Raw genomic sequence first — 18,539 nt, forward strand, 5'->3', positions numbered from 1 at the left:
CATTCATCCTCCAAAATTGATGTAAGTGTTAAGATCTGGAGCTACCAGAACAGCATGTCTTTCTCTAGTACCATTAAATGACTTGCATCGTCCACAATTTACAAAACCTTTTAAAAAATAATTTAGGATGATGTTCTGTGACACATAGGTGTATATATATATTACTATGCTTTTTGTTACCACTATTCAGCCTCACTTACGATTTCTTTACTCCATCAGCTGAGCTTTAGTGCGGGGGGACCCATTTTAAAATCTTGTCTCTGGGCCCATTCCAACCTTGCTACGCCCCTGGTGCAACTATGCAATCTTTGTGTGCTTGCACAATTCTGCTTGTTACGCAAGCGCTCCATGAATTAGGGTGTCGTCAAAGAGTCTCCATACCAAATACCACGAGGATAGGATAGTTTATTGTAAGGAGTAGGATGATTACGTTTCGCAATACTAGCATGCCAAGAAGGCGCTTTGCCTTCACTGCATTTATTACACCCAAGGGCCAAGATAGGGAAAGGGGCCGACCACAAGGAACTGAAATATATAATGTATGTATCTCCTTTTTAGAAAAAACCTAAAAAAGTATAAAGGTTCCTTTATACTTTATTTCCCCACCGCCTGTGTGTCCTTGGCAGGAGGTAGAATAACACCGGAGATGCACATGAGAGACTATTCCTTCTTTAATGCCGAAATGGAGACTTTTTACAACCAAATCAGGCATTTGAGCGTAATCCACACTGGACTCACTCAACCCAAGGCGCCCCCAGGCAATACAGCCCTTTCATCTCAGTGGTTTTGAAGAGTGGCTCTTTAAGAGTTAGAGCGACACTCTAGCGCCGTGACAAAGTCTAGGAAAGGGGGAAGTGTGACCTCACACCGCCACTTCCTACCCCGCCTCTTCCTTTGTGCGCGCTTGGAAAGAGTTCCTTCGGCCCCTTCTGCGGCTGGAAAAGGTTGAGACTCCGCCAGCCTCTCGTTTTCGCAGCCGGCTCCTTCCCTCGTGCTTTTTGCAGCTCGTGGCTGAAGCCTGAGAGGCTCCCCAAGGAGAACATCCTGGATCTTTTGACCCTGCAGCAGTTCCTGACCGTCCTGCCCCCGGAGGTGCAGAGCTGGGTGCGAGAATGCGGGGCAGAGACCAGGTCCCAGGCGGTGGCCGTGGAGGAAGGGTTCCTCTTGGGCCAGGCGGAGCAGGAAAAGCAGCAGGTGAGAGGGTTTCGTCCTCCCTTTCGAAGCTGGGTTGCAAGGAGATCCTGCCCCTCAAACCCCTCTGCCAGGTGACTGTGCGGGCGTTTCTGAGAATGGTCCAAGGCAGCTTGGTTCATGGGTCAGCCTCCGAGTGTGGCATCACTGGGTGCTCTCTGGCCCCTTCCGGATATTGGGAGGGCAGCTTAAAAGCAAGGACTGGATCACTTGACACTGCTGAGAAGAGTCACATTTGTAAATGTTCCCTGTGTTTAAACAAACCAACCCACAAACTTCCTTGCAAGTAGAAAGCTTACATCAGAGAGAAATGTGATATTCCTGTTGTTTTGGTTTTTCTGCTTCAGAGGTAGTTTTTCCTCCCCAAATGGAACTTTCTGAAATGCAGCATTTCACTAAGAGTGTGATGCAGCTTATTTGACTGCCTCAGCAGGTGATTGTTGAATTGCTTCACTGGATTGTAAAGTAAAAGTGTGCTGTCGTGTTGGTGTTGACTCCTGGTGCCCACAGAGCCCTGTGGTTTTCTTTGGTAGAATACAGGAGGGGTTTACCATTGCCTCCTCCCGTGCAGTATGAGATGATGCCTTTCAGCATCTTCCTATATCGCTGCTGCCTGATATAGGTGTTTCCCAGACTATGAGGGCATAGACTAGATTCTCCAAGGTCCTTTCCAACTTTAAATTCTATGACTTTATCTTCCCAAGCTCTCACTTTTTTTTCACCCTGCACATAATTAATCTATAGAATTCCCTGCCACAGGATGTGGTGATGGTCACTAGCTTGGATGCTCTTAAAAGGAGCTTGGACAAATTCATGGAGGACAGGTCTATCAATGGCTACTAATCAGGTGGCTATGGGCCACCTCCAGCCTCAGAGGCAGGATGCCTCTGAATACCAGTTGCAGTGGAGTAACAGTAGGGAGAGAGGGCATGCCCTTACCTCTTGGCTGTGGGCTTCTCAGAAGCATCTGGTGGGCCACGGTGTGAAACAGGATGCTGGACTAAATAGGCCTTAGGCCTGATCCAGCAGGACTGTTCTTATGCCCTAGCCTCTCACGGCCAGGAGTGCGTCAATGTGTTGGTGCAAGTTCCAGTTCTGTTTTATATTTTATAACTGTTTTCTGACCCAGTTTCCATGGACTTGAAAGTAAATCCACCAGATCCCTACCTGCAGCTTGGGTGAGGTGGCAGAGACCCTGCTTAAGTTAAGAACAAAAGGACAGCCCTGCTGGATCAGCCCTTAGGCCTTTCTAGTCCAGCATCCTGTTTCACACAGTGGCTCACCAGATGCCTCTGAGAAACCCACAGGCAAGATCTGAGGGCTCAGCCTTGGCATATAGGGTTACGAGAGACTCCTGTCTGAAACCCTAAGGAACTGCTGCCAGTCAGAGCCAAGGATACTGAGCTAGATGGACCAATGGTGAGTTGGCATAAACCAGCTACCTATGCAAATGTAGCACGATTGAATAGTTATTGAGTTAACTGTTGGTGCAGTTAGAATGCAACTGTACGCTCTAAACAATGCAATACACTTGTTTCCTGGGTAGGTACATACACATAAGAGAGGAGAGCTGGTCTTGTGGTAGTAAGCATGACGTCCTCTTAGCTAAGCAGGGTCTGCCCTGGTTGCATTTGAAAGAGAGACTAGAAATGTGAGCACTGAAGATATTCCCCTCAGGGGATGGAGCTGTTCTGGGAAGAGCAGAAGGTTCCAAGTTCCCTCCCTGGCAGCATCTCCAAGATAGGGCTGAGAGAGATGCCTGCCTGCAGCCTTGGAGAAGCCGCTGCCAGTCTGTATAGACAATACTGAGCTAGATGGACCAATGGTCTAACTCAGTATATGGCAGTTTCCTATGTTCCTATACAGAGCTTAATTAGTGCACAACTCCTATGCTTCAAACAGCTGGGTCTTGGGGTGTGGGTGCGGGAAACCACTGTGGCTCAGTAGCAGAACATCTGCTTTGCATGCAGAAGGTCCTAGATTCAGTCCCTGACATCTTCAGGAAGGGCTGGGAAATCCCCATCTGAAACCCTGGAGAGCTTCTCCCAGTCAGTGTAGTGCTTAACCTGGGGCCCATGGCATAGGTCTAGGTGGTCCGTGCTGGACTGACCGTCTTTGCTGCACTGAATTAATTTACTTTTTGCTGAGCCAGAATAAGGCTTTTTGAAAACAACTGTCCTGAGCGCTTCTTTTGTTTTCTCTAACTTTTACAGAAGCCTTATGGAAATATATTCCATAAATCGTGGGGTGTGGGGGTGTGGCTCATGGGTGACACTTGAGGACCTGGGGGTTCTGTAGGTGCAAAAAGATGAGAACCAGCGTGGTGTAGTGGCTAGAGTGCTGGACTAGGACCGGAGAGACCCGAGTTCAAATCCCCATTCAGCCATGATGCTTGCTGGGTGACTCTGGGCCAGTCACTTCTCTCTCAGCCTAACTTACTTCACAGGGTTATTGTGAGGAGAAACTCAAGTATGTAGTACACCGCTCTGGGCTCCTTGGAGGAAGAGTGGGATATAAATGTAAAATAATAATAATAAAATAATAAAAAGGTTACGAATCACTGGGGAGCTGAAACTCAGCTAGTTGGTAAAGGTAAAGTGTGCCGTCAAGTTGGTGTTGACTCCTGGTGCCCACAAAGCCCTGCGGTTGTCTTTGGTAGAATACAGGAGGGGTTTACCATTGCCTGTTCCCACGCAGTATGAGATGATCCCTTTCAGCATCTTCCTATATCGCTGCTGCCCGATATAGGTGTTTCTGGGAAACATACTAGTGGGGATTCGAACCAACCTCTGGCTTGCTAGTCAGGTTATTTCCTTGCTGTGCCATTAGGTGGCTTCCAGCTAGATGGACCGAGAGTCTAACTTGGCATAAGGCAGCTTCCTATGCAACCTCTGGGAGGCAGAGTCAGGGACTGGGATCTGCAACATGGCCACTTTACCTGAATCATTCAGCCCTCCTGCAGATGTTGGACTACTGCTCCCATCATCCCTGACTATTGGCAACTGTGGCTGGGGGGATGATGGGAGTTGTAGTCCAAAAAAAAGCTGGAGGGTTTTTTGTTGTGCAGCCCTGCTCTGATTTTAATCCCCCTGCCAACAGAGCAAAGAGGCACATTTTTAGCATAGTGACTCTCTTATACTTAGTAGGGAGGGAGCTACTGTCTCTTTCCAACCCCAGCACAGTATTTTCCTAGCGGCTGTTGCTGGTGTCGCATTTGTGTTTCTCTTTAGATTGGGAGCTCTTTTGGGAGAGGAAGCCATCTTTCTTGCACCCCTATAGAAATCACTTTGTGAACTTTTTTTTGTTGAAAAGCGGTATATACATATCCTCTCTAATAAAACGCTTGGTGTCCGTCCGTGGACGGACACCAAGCGTGCGTTCGTGCCTGGCCTGTTCTGGGCATGCCCAGAACAGGGCAAGGGAGGCACGAACGGCAGGACCCGGCGGCCATGTTGGGGCTGGGAGAAGGAGAAGTGGCCGCCGCCTACGCCAGGAGGAGAGTGCAGGAGAGGCGGCGGCGCAGCCGTGGCCACGGCCAGAGGTGGCGGTGGCCGCGACGGGGCAACTGGCGGCGGGAGTGCGGGTGAGGCGGCGGCGGGGCCAGAAGCGGCCGCCGCAAATAAAGGAGAGAGGCGGCGGGGAAGCTGGCCGAGGTGGTGGCGGAGCCGCCGCCGAGGCCTGGCACCACCAGTAAAGCCGGGCGGGGGGGGAAACCTTGGGGCCCGATCCCACCATTCCCGTCCCCCCGCCAAATTACTAAGGGCCAAATTGGCCCTGAAAAATGCCGCCGCCGAACCGCCCTCCCAGCTGCCCTATCCCACCATTTGTACAGGAAAGAGGAGCTCGCTAGCAGAGCTCCTCTTTCTGCAAAGGCTCTTCTCAAACTGGCGCTTTGAGCGGAAAGGGTGTCCTTTCCGCTCAAAGCGCCAGTTTGAGAAGAGCCTTTGCAGAAAGAGGAGCTCTGCTGGCGAGCTCCTCTTTCCTGTACAAATGGTGGGATCGGGCAGCTGGGAGGGCGGTTCGGCGACGGGGGCCGAAAGCATTACTAGCGCCCGTTTTTCAACGGGCTAAAATTCACTTGTTCATAATAAGAACTCCTCTCCTTGTTCCTTGCATGGTATCTTTACTGCTGTTTCAGGTACAAGGTCCAATTCTGGTGGTTGATTCTTCAGAATCAAAAGAGGATGTACCAGAATCAAAAGAGGATGCATCAGAAACCTATCAGGAGCTGCTCCTCGGGGGCAAAAGCCTGACTTGGGACCCCTTGCCTGGTAAGGATTCCTTATGCCTTAATTATGGTGATGGAATTGACCTGATGAATTTTAGCTCTCTCCTCCTTTTGTGCCTGCAATAAAGCCTTTTGTTTGTTGTGCCTTGTTTTAAATTGGAAGTGTATCAGTTGCAGCTTATCAATATGGGAGAGGCAAGCAACGTGCGTCTTCCAATGTTGCTGAACTACAACTTCCATCGGCTCTAGCTGTATTAATGAATCCCATTAATCTCTGGAATTCTCTACCAGGGAAAGTGGTGATGGCCACTAGCTTGAATGGCTTTAAAAGGGGCTTAGACAAATTCATGAAGGACAGGTCTATCAGTGGCTACTAGTCTGGTGGCTGTAGGCCACCTCCAGTTTCAGAGGTAAGATGCCTTCAAATACCAGTTGCAGGGGAGCAACAGCAAGAGAGAGGGTATGCCCTCAGATCTTGCCTGTGGGCTTCTCAGGGGCATCTGGTGGGCCACTGTGTGAAACAGGATGCTGGACTAGATAGGCCTTGGGCCTCATCCAGCAGGGCTGTTCTTATGTAATGAATTGTGGCTAGGGGTGCTGGGAGTTGTAGTTCAGTAACAACTCTAGAGCTCCACATTGCCTGTCCATGCAATATTGTAAGCTTCTTGGGAGGCTCCAGTCAAAAAGCAATTTAAAATCTACTGCAGCCATGTTAAGTGAGGCCTTATACGTCCCTTTTCCCTTGATTGACCTCCTTTCTCTCACAGGACCTGGACTGAGATTGCAGCAGCTTTCTAAACCAATAAGAACGCCCACCGTGCAGCCAGCTCAGGTAGGGTGGGGTGTCATCAGGGGGCAGTTTGTGCAGGGGGCAGTTTGGGGGCTGCCTCTTTGATTGCAGGACCCAAAGCAACATGTTTCTTTTCTGTCGCAAAAAGCATATGGCGTAGGGGCAAAGTCCCCTGGTGTAGCCAGGGTTCAAATCCTGATTGGTTAGAAGCTCATTGTGTGACTTTGGGCCAGTCTGTCTTAGGCTGTCCTACCTCACAAGGCCACTGCATCTGCACAAAAACTATGTCCGTCGTCCTGGTTTTCTCAGAAGGAGGGCAGGATAGGATTCAGCTGGGGTAAATGGAAGACATTGAATATTTGGAGATCACAGCTCATTTCTTCCTTATGTAAATTTTTCCTGCCCATCCTCGCTCACAAGGCTGTTGTGCAGGAAAAAAAGAGGAGGAAAATCTTATTTGTTGTCCTGACCTTTTTTGGAAGAAAAGAGAGAGAGAGAAAAGATGTGATGAAAATTGAACTTCCAGGTAGGGATGTGCATGGAGCTGATTCGGAGACCCTTCCTGGGATACTTCCACCGATTTCCAGTAAATGGGGCAGCAGGGAGGTACACTGCTACGTTGCTACCCCGGTGGACATTCAAAACCTGGTGGAGGGAGGGGTAAGTGCACCCTCCCCCGCCCTTAAAGCAGACCATACCTCCACCTTTGAGCCTCCTCTGCCCGGTTTTGTGTACATCCCTACTTCTAGACAGCACAGGTTATCTCCTCTAAAAAAATGTAAATCTTTTTCCCCTGCCTCCCTGTTCATAGTCCCAGAGCTGTCCCTGGGGGACGCGAGGCTAGGGGCAAATCAGCATGTGTGCGGGGAGGGGGGGACCTTAGCATTTCGATCTAATATACATCATATATAAAACATGCACACAAACATAGTAGTAGTAGTAGTATCTTCATATTTTCAGATGGGGAGGAGTTTGCTAAGAGATGGTGGCTATCCAGTAAATCTATGTTGGAGCTGACGTGTCAGTTGACTTCCCTCTCCTTACACTGTTAACTTTCCAAACCGCTAAATCTAAGCACTAAACTTCCATGCCTATTTGCTTGGAAGTAACTCCCACTGAATTGAATGAGAATTGCTCCCCAGTCCCAAGTAAGTGTGTGCACAAGGTTGCAGCTTGTAATTCCAATTGATTTCACTTGGAGGAAGTAAAGCACATGCTTCACTTTTCCACGAAGATCAATGAGACTCGATCCTTAACTTTAGGTGGATTATGCCCAGAATGATTGACAGAGTCTTTTCAAGGGTTTCAAGCCGGGGGAATTAGTTCAGATAATAGTGTGTGTGTATAGTCATGGTTCTGTATTGCAGAACGGTTTGTGGGATTCTCATGATGTTGAGCACTAGGACCCAGCAGGAAGATTCCCCCCTTTCTCTGGTTTTAACAGTACCTCGGATTACAAGGATAACTCTTGTGCATGGAGTCTAGGCTACCGCTGTATTCTGTGCGGGGATCATTCCAAACCAAATGCTGAATGAGACCAAAATGAAGGGATTAACTGAATACAATAAGAACTGCAGAAGCAACTAATGTAGGAAACAGCAGCCGGGAGGCGGGGGGGGGGGAGGGAGCCCTACACACGCACAGATTATAAGGTAACTGAAATGGTTCTCATTTCCTGTCTTTTAATCTTTGGCTCAGGATTTAGCATTGTCATTAGAAGTTTATAAAACATTAAGGCAGTTGCATTTGTGCACACTTGGATTTTGGAGTTTTGTGTCGGGGCAGTCTGTTTTCTTGTCATTCCCTTGGTTTTTAAGCTGACAACTACATGCGTTTCACTTGCTGGAGGAGCTTCATTCTCACCCCAGTCAGTTGCAGAAGTTGTCTTAAAAACACGAGCAAAACATTTTGTGGGGCACCTCCTCTCTTGCAGCTGTTTGATTTGTTCTAGGAAAGCCTAATTTGACAGCTTTTTGCCGTTAGAAAAGTGTGTTACTTTTTATCTTATGTTTTTGATGATGGGTTGAGTTTTTTAAACTAAATTTGTGAAGGAAGTTTATTGAGGGCACCAACAGTGGCTGAACTCACAAGAATATAAAAACAAGTATATAATGCTGCAAATATGCATTAACAGAAACATTTCGACACGCAACATAGCAATTGGCGCATTAAATAGCTCTTTTAAGTGACCCCCCCCCAGAGAGCTCCCTGCCCCTTAATTCCCTTGTTTGCAATCCGGGCAGGGGCGTAACTACTATTAGGGAAGGGGAGGCGGCTGCCTGGGGCCCCCCACGCCTCAAGGGGCCCCCCAGAGGCAAGTCACATGACTTGTCGTGTGTGTATGTGTGTGTCAGCGAGAGGCCCATTTTAAAATTTTGTCTCTGGGCCCACTCCAGCCTTGTTATGCCCCTGAATCCGGGCAGTGCTTCAGCACATTGCAGGGGTGGGGAAGTGGGGTGGAGGCCCCAGCGCCACCTCCAGCACCGGCTGCATATGACCCAGCAGGCTAGGAAGTCTGGGAGAGGCTGGAGACAGCTGCACGGCTGCTGAACCAGCGAAGAGGCCGACTGCTTGCCGCCAGCTCGGCCACCGCCGCTCCCCCCGCCTCACCAGCACACATGGCGACTGGCTGCCGCTGCTGGGAGCCGAGGCAGGCGCGCGGCAGAACAAGGCTGCAGAGCGAGTGGAGAGACGGGCTGCTCTCTGTTCGCTTGGCCACTGCTAGTGTGCCGTGTGCCGCCCGCCGCCGTTCCTCCCCCACAAGCACCCCTGGCGGCTAGTTGCCACGGCACCGCCGGGCATGTGGCTTGAGGCTGCCTGCTCGCAGCGTCACCACTGCCGCCAACGAGGGGCCCCTCCAAGCGTGGGGCCCAGGGTGGTCGCACCGGTCGCCCAGCCCTACAGACAGGCCTGCATAGGCCAAACACAAAGCAATGGGGAAACCCCAGCAACCCCTTAAGGAACCTTTCCAGTCGCTGTTAAGCAGGGGAGCAAGGGGCATCTTTGAGCTCTGCTACGGTTTCCTCACGTGCGCAGACTCTGCCAGAGAAATGCCCGCTGCCAGTGACCCCCTTCCCTTCCTCCGCCCTCTCTGGGGTTCTCTGTTAATGGGGAACGTTTCTCCTTCATTCAGGCTTCATTTTCCTTTGAGGAGGTGGCCGTGTATTTCTCCAAGGGGGAGTGGGCTCTGCTGGATCCAGGCCAACAGGCTCTTTATAAGGAAGTCATGCTGGAGAATTACGGGATGGTCGCCTCTCTGGGTAAGGATCCCTCTTCCCTTGGTTGGTAAGTGCTGAAAGGCCTGGATTCCCATTGGCTTGTTCCTGATCAATGTTCCTGATCAGATTTGCCAAGGAGGAAGGATGGCCGGGTTGTCCACCTGAGCATGCTGGCTGAGTATTACCATCTTCTGCTCCTCTCTGGGCACACCCACTACGTTTCACCAACCTGCCTTTGCATGGCTTGTCTAGCCTGGCAGGATGCAGGGCCTTTTGCAGGCTGCTAAACATAGGAACATAGGGAGCTGCCTTCTACCGAGTCAGACCCTTGGTCCATCTAGCTCAGTATTGTCTACAGAGGCTGGCAGCAGCTTCTCCAAGATTGCAGGCCGGAGTCTCTCTCAGCCCTATCTTGGAGATGTCGGGGAGGGAACTTGGAACCTTCTGCATGCAAGCACACTGGTGCTCTTCCCAGAGTGGCCCCGTCCCCTATGGGGAATATCTTACAGTGCTCACACATGTAGTCTCCCTTTCAAATGCAAACCAGAGTTGACTCTGCTTGGCAAAGGGGACAATTCATGCTTGCTACCACAAGATCAGCCACCTAATGGTGCAGCAGGAAAATGCTTGACTAACAAGCAGAAGGTTGCCGGTTTGAGTCCCTGCTGCTACTATATCGGGGCAGCAGCGATATAGGAAGATGCTGAAAGGCATCATCTCATACTGCACGGGAGGAGACAATGGTAAACCCCTCCTGTATTCTACCCAAAGAAAACCACAGGGCTCTGGGGGCGCCCGGAGTCGAAATCGACTTGACGGCACACTTTACCTTTACCACAAGACCAGCTCTCACCGGTCTTCCATGAGGGGAGATCAGACAGTTGCATCAAGCAGCAGATTCTTTGGAGTGGGCGGCATATTAAATGTTTCTAATAAATAAATGTTTCTAATAAATTATTGGGGCACCAGCAAGGGTGGGGAGAAGGGTCACCCGGGGGGGGTGACATTTGGCATCCTGCCTTGGGTACTCATTGCCCCTCAGATCAGGGATGCCTCCTAAATTGCTTCCCATCTTTGCTTGGGAACCAACAGGATGCTCTCCCGTCCTGGATGGGCTCCAACATCTCCCATCCAACAGGATGCCTTCCCAGTGTTTAGTCTTTGCTGCCCCTGAGCTGAGACCCAGGCAAGTGTGAGGCACTGCTGCCTTCTCCACCCCGTCTGTTTTCCTGATCAACACTCCAGCCCCCTCTTATTTGAATCACAGGCCGGGACGGGCAGAGATCAGGAGGATGTTTCCAGGCTCCTGCTGTGCTTCCGTGCTCTCTAGGCAGGGGCCAAATTCTTACTGTGGGCCCTTTGCTCGTTTTGGCGGAGAAGGGGACAGGCCGGTTTTGCCAGGTTGGTTTGGGATGCCAAGCATTTATTTATGCTTCCCAAGATGCTGAAAACCCGCCTCTGTTTTCCTCCAGAAGGAGGGCATTCCGTTCCCAAACCTGACCTGATCACCTGGCTGGAAAACGGAAAAGAAGAGCCGTTTGTCCAAAACTTAAAGGAAGGGGAGAAAACGGCAGGTAAGTGCTTTAAATGTGGGGTCTAATAATAATAATAATAATTCGATTTCTATACCGCCCTTCCAAATATGGCTCAGGGCGGTTTACAAAGAGGAATAATACATAAATAAGATGGATCCCTGTCCCCAAAGGGCTCACATTCTAAAAAGAAACATAAGATAGACACCCGCAACAGTCACTGGAGGTACTGTGCTGGGGGTGGATAGGGCCAGTTACTCTCCCCCTGCTAAATAAAGAGAATCACCACGGTAAAAGGTGCCTCTTTGCCCAGTTAGCAGGGGTTAGGGTTAGGGTCAAACAGCGACAGAAGTGTCTCAGGCCTTGAGTTCTCCCCATGAGCGTCTCCTCTAACTGAGTAAAGAGACACCTTTGTAAAGGTGTTATTTTGACACCTGCTTTAACTTTTATGTGTGTTTTAATTGTTGTTAGCCGCCCAGAGACGTAAGTTTGGGTGGGGTATAAATTTAATAAATAAATAAAATAAAATGGTGATTCTCTTATATTCAGCAGGGGGAGAGCTATTGGCCCTATCCAGCCCCAGCACAGCATCCCTCCAGTGGCTGTTGCTGGGATCTGCCTTCTTTTTCCTTTTATATTGTGAGCGCTTTGGGACAGGGAACCATCTTATATATGCATTATTTATTTTTTCTATGTAATCTCTTTGAGAACTTTAACCAAAGAGCATTATTTTAATATTCGTAGTTCATCGTTCGCTCTGTTGGCTTCATGGGGTCCACTTCTGACTACTGGGGGCCCCATTTCCTTCTCAAAGTTTGCTTTCATGTTAAGATAGGCCTTGACAAATTTTCTTTAGATCTAGGAGCCAGCCCAGAAATGGACAGTGGGCATTTGGTAAATTAATGGACTTAGTGACTGATGTTGTGGAGAGAGAGGGTAAATGGGCTTCTCTTTCTCCTGCTAACTGAGCAAAGCGGCACCTTTTAAAAGTGGCCGTTCTCTGTATTTAATAGGGGGAGAGCAACTGGCCCTGTCCATCCCCAGCACAGCATCCCTCCAGTGGCTGTTGCTGGTGTCTATCTTGTGTTTCTTTTTTCAGATTGTGAGCCATCTGGGATCAGGGGGACATTTTATTTATTTATATCTATGCAACCTCTTTGGGGACTTTTAAAAAGCGGTATCTACATATTCTTTATCCCCTTTACAAGTGTATATACTTGCAACAGAAACAAAGCTGCCTGGGACAGATAAAGATCTTCTTAAACTCTCCCTCTGAATATCCTTGTCTTGGCTCCTTGGCACCTGGAAACTGTCAAGCCCTGTCTTAAAGGCTTAGATAGGCTCTGAAGGCTGAATTGTCTGTTTGTTTTTAAAATACTTCCCTCCTTTTTACTACAGGAGAGAAACCATACAAGTGCTTGGAATGTGGAAAGAGCTTTGCTTGTGGCGAATGCCTTCAATCCCATAAAGGAATGCACAGAGGGGAGGAACCGCATAAATGCTTAGACTGTGGCAAAAGCTTTGCTTGGAGGACATACCGGAGTAGGCCTAAGCTGCAGGAGAGTGAGAGGCCACGTCAGCCTTTGGAGTACGGAAAGCACTTCAACCCAATTAGAACTCGTCTTTCACATCAAAGAACCCGCTTGGAGGACTGATGGTATGAAAGGATTCTGGAAATAAGGAGGCATAATGAATCACCCTAGCAACACCATTAACTGCAATCTTCTCTCTTTTGGCATAAGATTCTGTGGGATTCATTTGCCGAATGAATTCATTTGCCGGGGTCAGGAGATTGCTCCATTCAGTGGTTCTGACTGGGACGTGTTCTCAAGAGTGCTTGTCATATTCTGAAAAAGGAAGAAAATGTTTAAAGGGTTAATTCACGATTGTGGTTTTGCAATAAAACTAGTACGTCGCAAACGCCCTGATCACCTGGTTGATCAAGCCTCCGCTCCCCACCCCCTGGTTTCTGTGGTTCACAGAGATTCTCTTTTCTACTGAGGGTCATTTCTGCAAGTTGGGGTCCAAAGTGCTGGTTCTGGATGGATTCTCCAAATGCCCCATACTCAGGGGGTGACTTTGTACACGCTTTCATGCTGTCTTCAGGCTAAATACACCAGTGCCTCTGGCTCCAACAGAATGACCGCACTCTCTCTTTTTAATCTATTCTGAGACTTTTGGGGGTCAGAACAAAAGCTGTTGATCCTGGCATTGTTTGGTACCTGGGTCCTTCTCTCCACTCTTTAAAATGCTGTCTCATTTAAGAAAATCGTCAGTATTCTTACAAATTCATTGATATGCCCAAGGGATGGGGATTTTAATGTCACGTGATCAGTCATTGTTCCTGCTTTCAGCCTGGGTTCCTTACACTTACGTTTTCCCTCCTTCTTTCAGCCTCCATTCTCTTCCTCTGGCTGAGACATTGCAAATTAGATCAGTGCAATAGAAGTGCCAAACTGACACTGCTCAGTTCTAAATATTTAATTCGAAGAGCCAACTTCTTGCAGTGCTTATCCTAAGAGGCAGAATGCCATCTTGGGCACACTTAATCAAAAGGGAAGCTTGCAAAGAACCTAGGCAGGTGTTATCAGAGCATCAGATTTTGTTTCTTTTTAGACTGTGAGCCCCTTGAGGACAGCATCTTATTTTTTCTTGTAAATGACTTTGCAAACATTTGTGTTGACGAGCATTAATAGTTTGCTGCTGAACTCTCTAAATAGTAAATTAATTCATTTTAAGCAGCACCAACCTTTTGCAAAGCTGAATCCTATCTTATTATTTTATTATTATTATTAATAATACAGACAAACCTCGTTACTTGCTTGGATTCTGTTCCTCGCCTACTACCACGAGTAACAAGGCATTATGCCTGTGGGAAAAGCGGGTTTAGGTTCCAAAATGGACCAAAAAGCTGGAAAAATTGCAAAAAAAGAAGAAAATAATTGAAACTGTTTACTATACCGTGCTCCCATGTTCTCAGGAATGCCCCTAAAACTGAAAAATTGTTGCTGTTTTTAAAGCCACAAAATGGCTCCTCCTGACAAAATGGCAGCTAGCAATGACCTCCATGGTCACTTCTGGCCCTCTAGGAACAGTGGATACGTGGGTTTAACCCTCTAGTATCCGTGGATAATGAAAATGTGTGTCAATTAGAAACCCCGCGAATAGCGAGGTTCTACTGTAATGTTTATATACGGCTTTTCAACAAAATTCTCAAAGCTGTTTATTTAAAATATTTATACCCCACCCCTCCAGTGCACTACTGCTTGGGGCGGCTCACAACATTACGGTTTGCATAGCTGTCATGGCTATGCGTAGACAGGAAATGGTTCCTTGTCCTCGTAAGTAATAATAATAATAATAAGCTAAAGGACTCATAAGCTAAAAATAAACAGAAAGTAGGCCCTAGCAATAGCCACTGGAGGGACATTGTGCTGGACATGAATAGGAACATAGAAAGCTGCCATATACTGAGTCAGACCATTGGTCTATCTAGCTCAGTATTGTCTTCACAGACTGGCAGTGGCTTCTCCAAGGTTGCAGGCAGGAATCTCTCTCCGCTCTATCTTGGAGAATCCAGAGAGGGCTACACAGAAGAGAACCACCACTTTAAAGGGTACCCCTTTGCCCAGTTCTAAAGTCCCACTGCCAGTCTGCCTCTGGTCATGTGTGTTCTCTCTCTCTCCCCCTCCCCATATTCAACCCATCAACCTTCAGGTAGATGAGATCATCACGTAGATAGGAACTTGTGCCCCAAGATGATGAGCCTGAGGAAGACAGGAACCATACCCAGGACTCATAGTGGTAGGGAGGAAAGTTGGCAACCAGGCATGCAAAGGTCCTGGTACTGAGGGGCGTTGGAGTTGGTCTTGTAGTAGTAAGCATGACTTGTCCCCTTAGCTAAGCAGGGTCTGCCCTGGTTGCATATGAAAGGGAGACTAGAAGTGTGAGCATTGTAAGAGATTCCCCCTAAGGGATGGTGCCGCTCTGGGAAGAGCAGAAGGCTCCAAGTTCCCTCCCTGGAATCCCCAAGGAAGGGCTGAGAGAGATACCTGCCTGCAACCTTGGAGAAGCCGCTGCCACCCAGTCTGTGTGTAGACAATTCTGAGCTAGATGGACCAAGGGTCTGACTCCGTATATGGCAGCTTCCTAAATTCCTATGAGCAGAGCAACCCCACCCAAAAGGCAGCCAGAGCAACTCGTTGCCACTGACTGAATTGCCACACCCAGAGCCCTGGCCACTTTGTGTCCTTCCTAGGTAGTGCTGCCTTGTGTTCTTGGCTCCCACCAGCCTCAAGACAACTCCCTATTCAGCACCCCTACAGTAACTGTTCCTGGTGTCGTCCTTATGTTTCTTTTTAGATTGCGAGTCCCTTTAGCACAGGGAACTATATTATTTTTATTTTTATTTTATGTAAACTGCTTTGAGAACTTTTCCATTGAAAAGTGGTAAATAATAATAATTATTAATACAGACCATTGGCATACAAACTCCCTGCCTTTTTCAACTGTGGGAATTCTCCATTCGGAAGCCCCCTTTCTTTGAGTCCTTCCAGACTGCAAAAAACTGCACAAAGGGAAAAGCTTTTGTGCAAGTTGGAAGCAAAAGCTTACTCAGTCTCCACACACTCCCTGCAGGCTGGCATCTGAGCCTGTGCAGTGATTCAAATATTGGATTAGGACCAGGGAGACCCAAGTTCAAATCCCCACTCAGCCATGAAACTCCCTGGGTGACTCTGGGCAAGTCACAATTGTGAGGATAAATATAACCACCTACACCACTCTGGGCTCCTTGGAGGAAGAGTGGGATATAAATGTCATAAATAAAATATCTTCTTTTCCAGTGGGATCTCACAAACTGCTCCGATGGCCGGCAGGCCCCTGCATTATTTCTAGAACTCCACCTGCCAGTCAACTCTTGTTTTCCTGGAATATTACACTCCTTCCCTCCTCTGCTTTGCTAAAAAAGTACTAATGAAAAGGGTGTCTTGTTTTTGGAAAGCAAGAGATAGCCAGTAGGTGGCGCTGTGGAAATTGCACAAGGTCCCTGCCAGCTGTATGAGCAGCCCCGTGAGATGTTGCTGGGGGATGGGGTGGAGAGACACATGCCTGCAGGAGTGTGTGGAGGAGGCTGAGTGAGCTCTCGCTTCCAGCCTGCACACAAGATCTTCATGTCCCACAGGGGGGTTTTTCCTGTCTGGTTTGCACAGACTTAGAAAGTAGTACTACACACATGTACACGTACATGCTGTTGGACTCCCTGAGTTTAAGGAGCCAGCCTGACAGTCCTATAACCTCCATCCAACCTCAGGAAAAAACATGGTGGAAATATGTGCTCTCTGTGCTCCATAATTTGCAGGGTGGGTTGGGGAAATCTTGGATTTTACAATGTACCCTTTGAAAGTCAACTTTCTCCCCTATCCTTGTGTTTTCCTTCTCCTTAAATAGTAATAATAATAGGTGGCCATGCTGATCCATTAGATACAAAGGCTGACATCCTGACTAAGGCTGTACATGTGCCATGGGAAGAAATGCCCTTGCTGTAGAAAGCTTCCTGACTATTGAGCACCAGTGCTTGGGTAGGTGGGAAATTTTGCCAATGAATCTCCCCTTCCCCTAGAAATGCCTCGTGCCTCCTGAAAACCTGTCCATGAGGGCTGCATGACCCTTAGGGACATATTTTCAGGTGGTGCAGAGCATTTCCAGGGGAAGGAGAGCTATGCAAAACTCCTCCCACCCTTGTGCAATTGCCGTAGCTGAGTTAGTAGAAGCCTTCCACGGCAGGGACACATCTCATGTAGCATACATGCAGCCTTAGACAGCATGTTGGCTGAAGCCTTGAGCAGCAAGCTTTTGAGTTCTCCAGAACTCTTCATCAGGCTCGTAGCGAAGCGAAGCGAAGGGAGGTGGCTAATCAGGGCATGGTTTCATAGCTCCAAAGTCTGCAGCTTGTAATAGGCTTAAAATAGCATACAGAAGTTTATGAATGTTAAAAGCTGCAGTACTGAGGAATGGAACACCATGTCTACTCTCCCTCCCACTCACCTTATCTCTTTTTTCTGTTTAATATCCAGCCTGATGAAGAATTCTGCAAAACTCAAAGGTTTGCTGTTCATGTCATTTTGATTGGTTCTAATAAAGGTATTATCAAATTGTGACTTTTGAATCTTAAATAACTAAATGGTCTTTCTCAAGACCTATATTTAGAAGACAAACGCAGAATAAAATTGTGAACATTTCTGTCTTGTCTGTTGATTTTCATTAGCTCCCCAATTTTTATAGAAGATCTTGTTAGAATTCTATTTCAGATTGTGTGTGAGGAGTTTGGTGAAAAGAAAACTGAAAGGGAAAATCAGGAAAATCACTTCGCTCCAGAATGCATGGAGTTTACTTAAAACCACAATACTAGAAGCCCAGTTAGAATGTATACCAAATCCAGGAGGATGCCAGCATGGCTAACAAGTAAAATCAAGGAAGCTATAAAGGGGAAGGCCACCTTAAGTGGCACAGCGGGGAAATGCTTGATTAACAAGCAAAAAGCCCTGGATGGCTTTAGGAAGGGTTTGGATAACTTCATGGAGGAGAGGTCTATCAATGGCTACTAATTGGAGGGCTATAGGCCACCTCCAGCCTCAAAGGCAGGATGCCTCTGAGTACCAGTTGCAGGGGAGTAACAGCAGGAGAGAGGGCAGGCCCTCAACTCCTGCCTGTGTGGCTTCCAGCGGCATCTGGTGGTCCACTGCGTGAAACAGGATGCTGGACTAGATAGGCCTTGGGCCTGATCCAGCAGGGCTGTTCTTATGTTCTAAGGTTGCCGGTTTGAATCCCCACTGCTATCCCCATTGAGCAACAGTGATATAGGAAGATGCTGAAAGGCATCATCTCATACTGCGCGGGAGGAGGCAATGGTAAACCCCTCCTGTATTCTACCAAAGAAAACCGCAGGACTCTGTGGGTGCCAAGAGTCAAAATCGACTTGTTGACACACTTTACCTTTATAAAGGGGAAGAAGACTTCCTTTAGAAATTGGAAGGCCTGCTCAGATTAGGGATCCCACTCTTTCTCCAAGGAGCTCAAGGACAAGGAGTTGTAAATGCAGGAAATCTCATTTCTGTCTGCACAATTAGTCAAACTAATGGAGCATGTGGATAGGCACAGAGCCTCCTCAAGCTCCTGTTAAAGATGGAGGGAGGCATCTGAAAGTGTTGGAAGGGACCACAAGGCATGCCCCAAAATGCTGGTGTGGTGGTAGTGGTGGGTTACCCAGACAGCATGTGGATAGGTTCAAAGTGTGTTGATCAGCACAGAGGAAATGCAAGCTCCTGTTAAGGATGAGGGGGGCATTGAGGGTGTTGGGAGGGACCACAAGGCATGCCCAATCATGCTAGTTTCGGGGGGGAAATCCAGACTACTGAAAGCCACCCCAAAAGATGCAGAAAGTGCCGATGCTAGTTTCGGGGGGGAAATCCAGACTACTGAAAGCCACCCCAAAAGATGCAGAAAGTGCCGATGCTTTGCAGGCATTGAATGCTCAGATGAAGGTTCTGAAACAACGTCCCTCTTTCTTGGATGCATTACCA

At 48.2% G+C, this 18,539-nt stretch overlaps 1 protein-coding gene across 1 annotated transcript; it reads left to right on the top strand.

Moving 5' to 3' along the window:
* The first annotated feature begins 646 nt into the window (after positions 1–646).
* Positions 647–17,197, top strand: LOC128343902 (zinc finger protein 41-like). Its single transcript, XM_053293334.1, has 7 exons — positions 647–718; positions 844–1,194; positions 5,330–5,462; positions 6,187–6,251; positions 9,343–9,469; positions 10,900–11,001; positions 12,358–17,197. The coding sequence occupies exons 1-7, from the start codon at positions 647–649 to the stop codon at positions 12,612–12,614; spliced, it is 1,107 nt and encodes a 368-aa protein (XP_053149309.1). The 3' UTR covers positions 12,615–17,197.
* Positions 17,198–18,539: the final 1,342 nt, after the last annotated feature.

This window comes from Hemicordylus capensis, chromosome 2, assembly GCF_027244095.1.
Source record: "Hemicordylus capensis ecotype Gifberg chromosome 2, rHemCap1.1.pri, whole genome shotgun sequence".
Taxonomy (NCBI): domain Eukaryota; kingdom Metazoa; phylum Chordata; class Lepidosauria; order Squamata; family Cordylidae; genus Hemicordylus; species Hemicordylus capensis.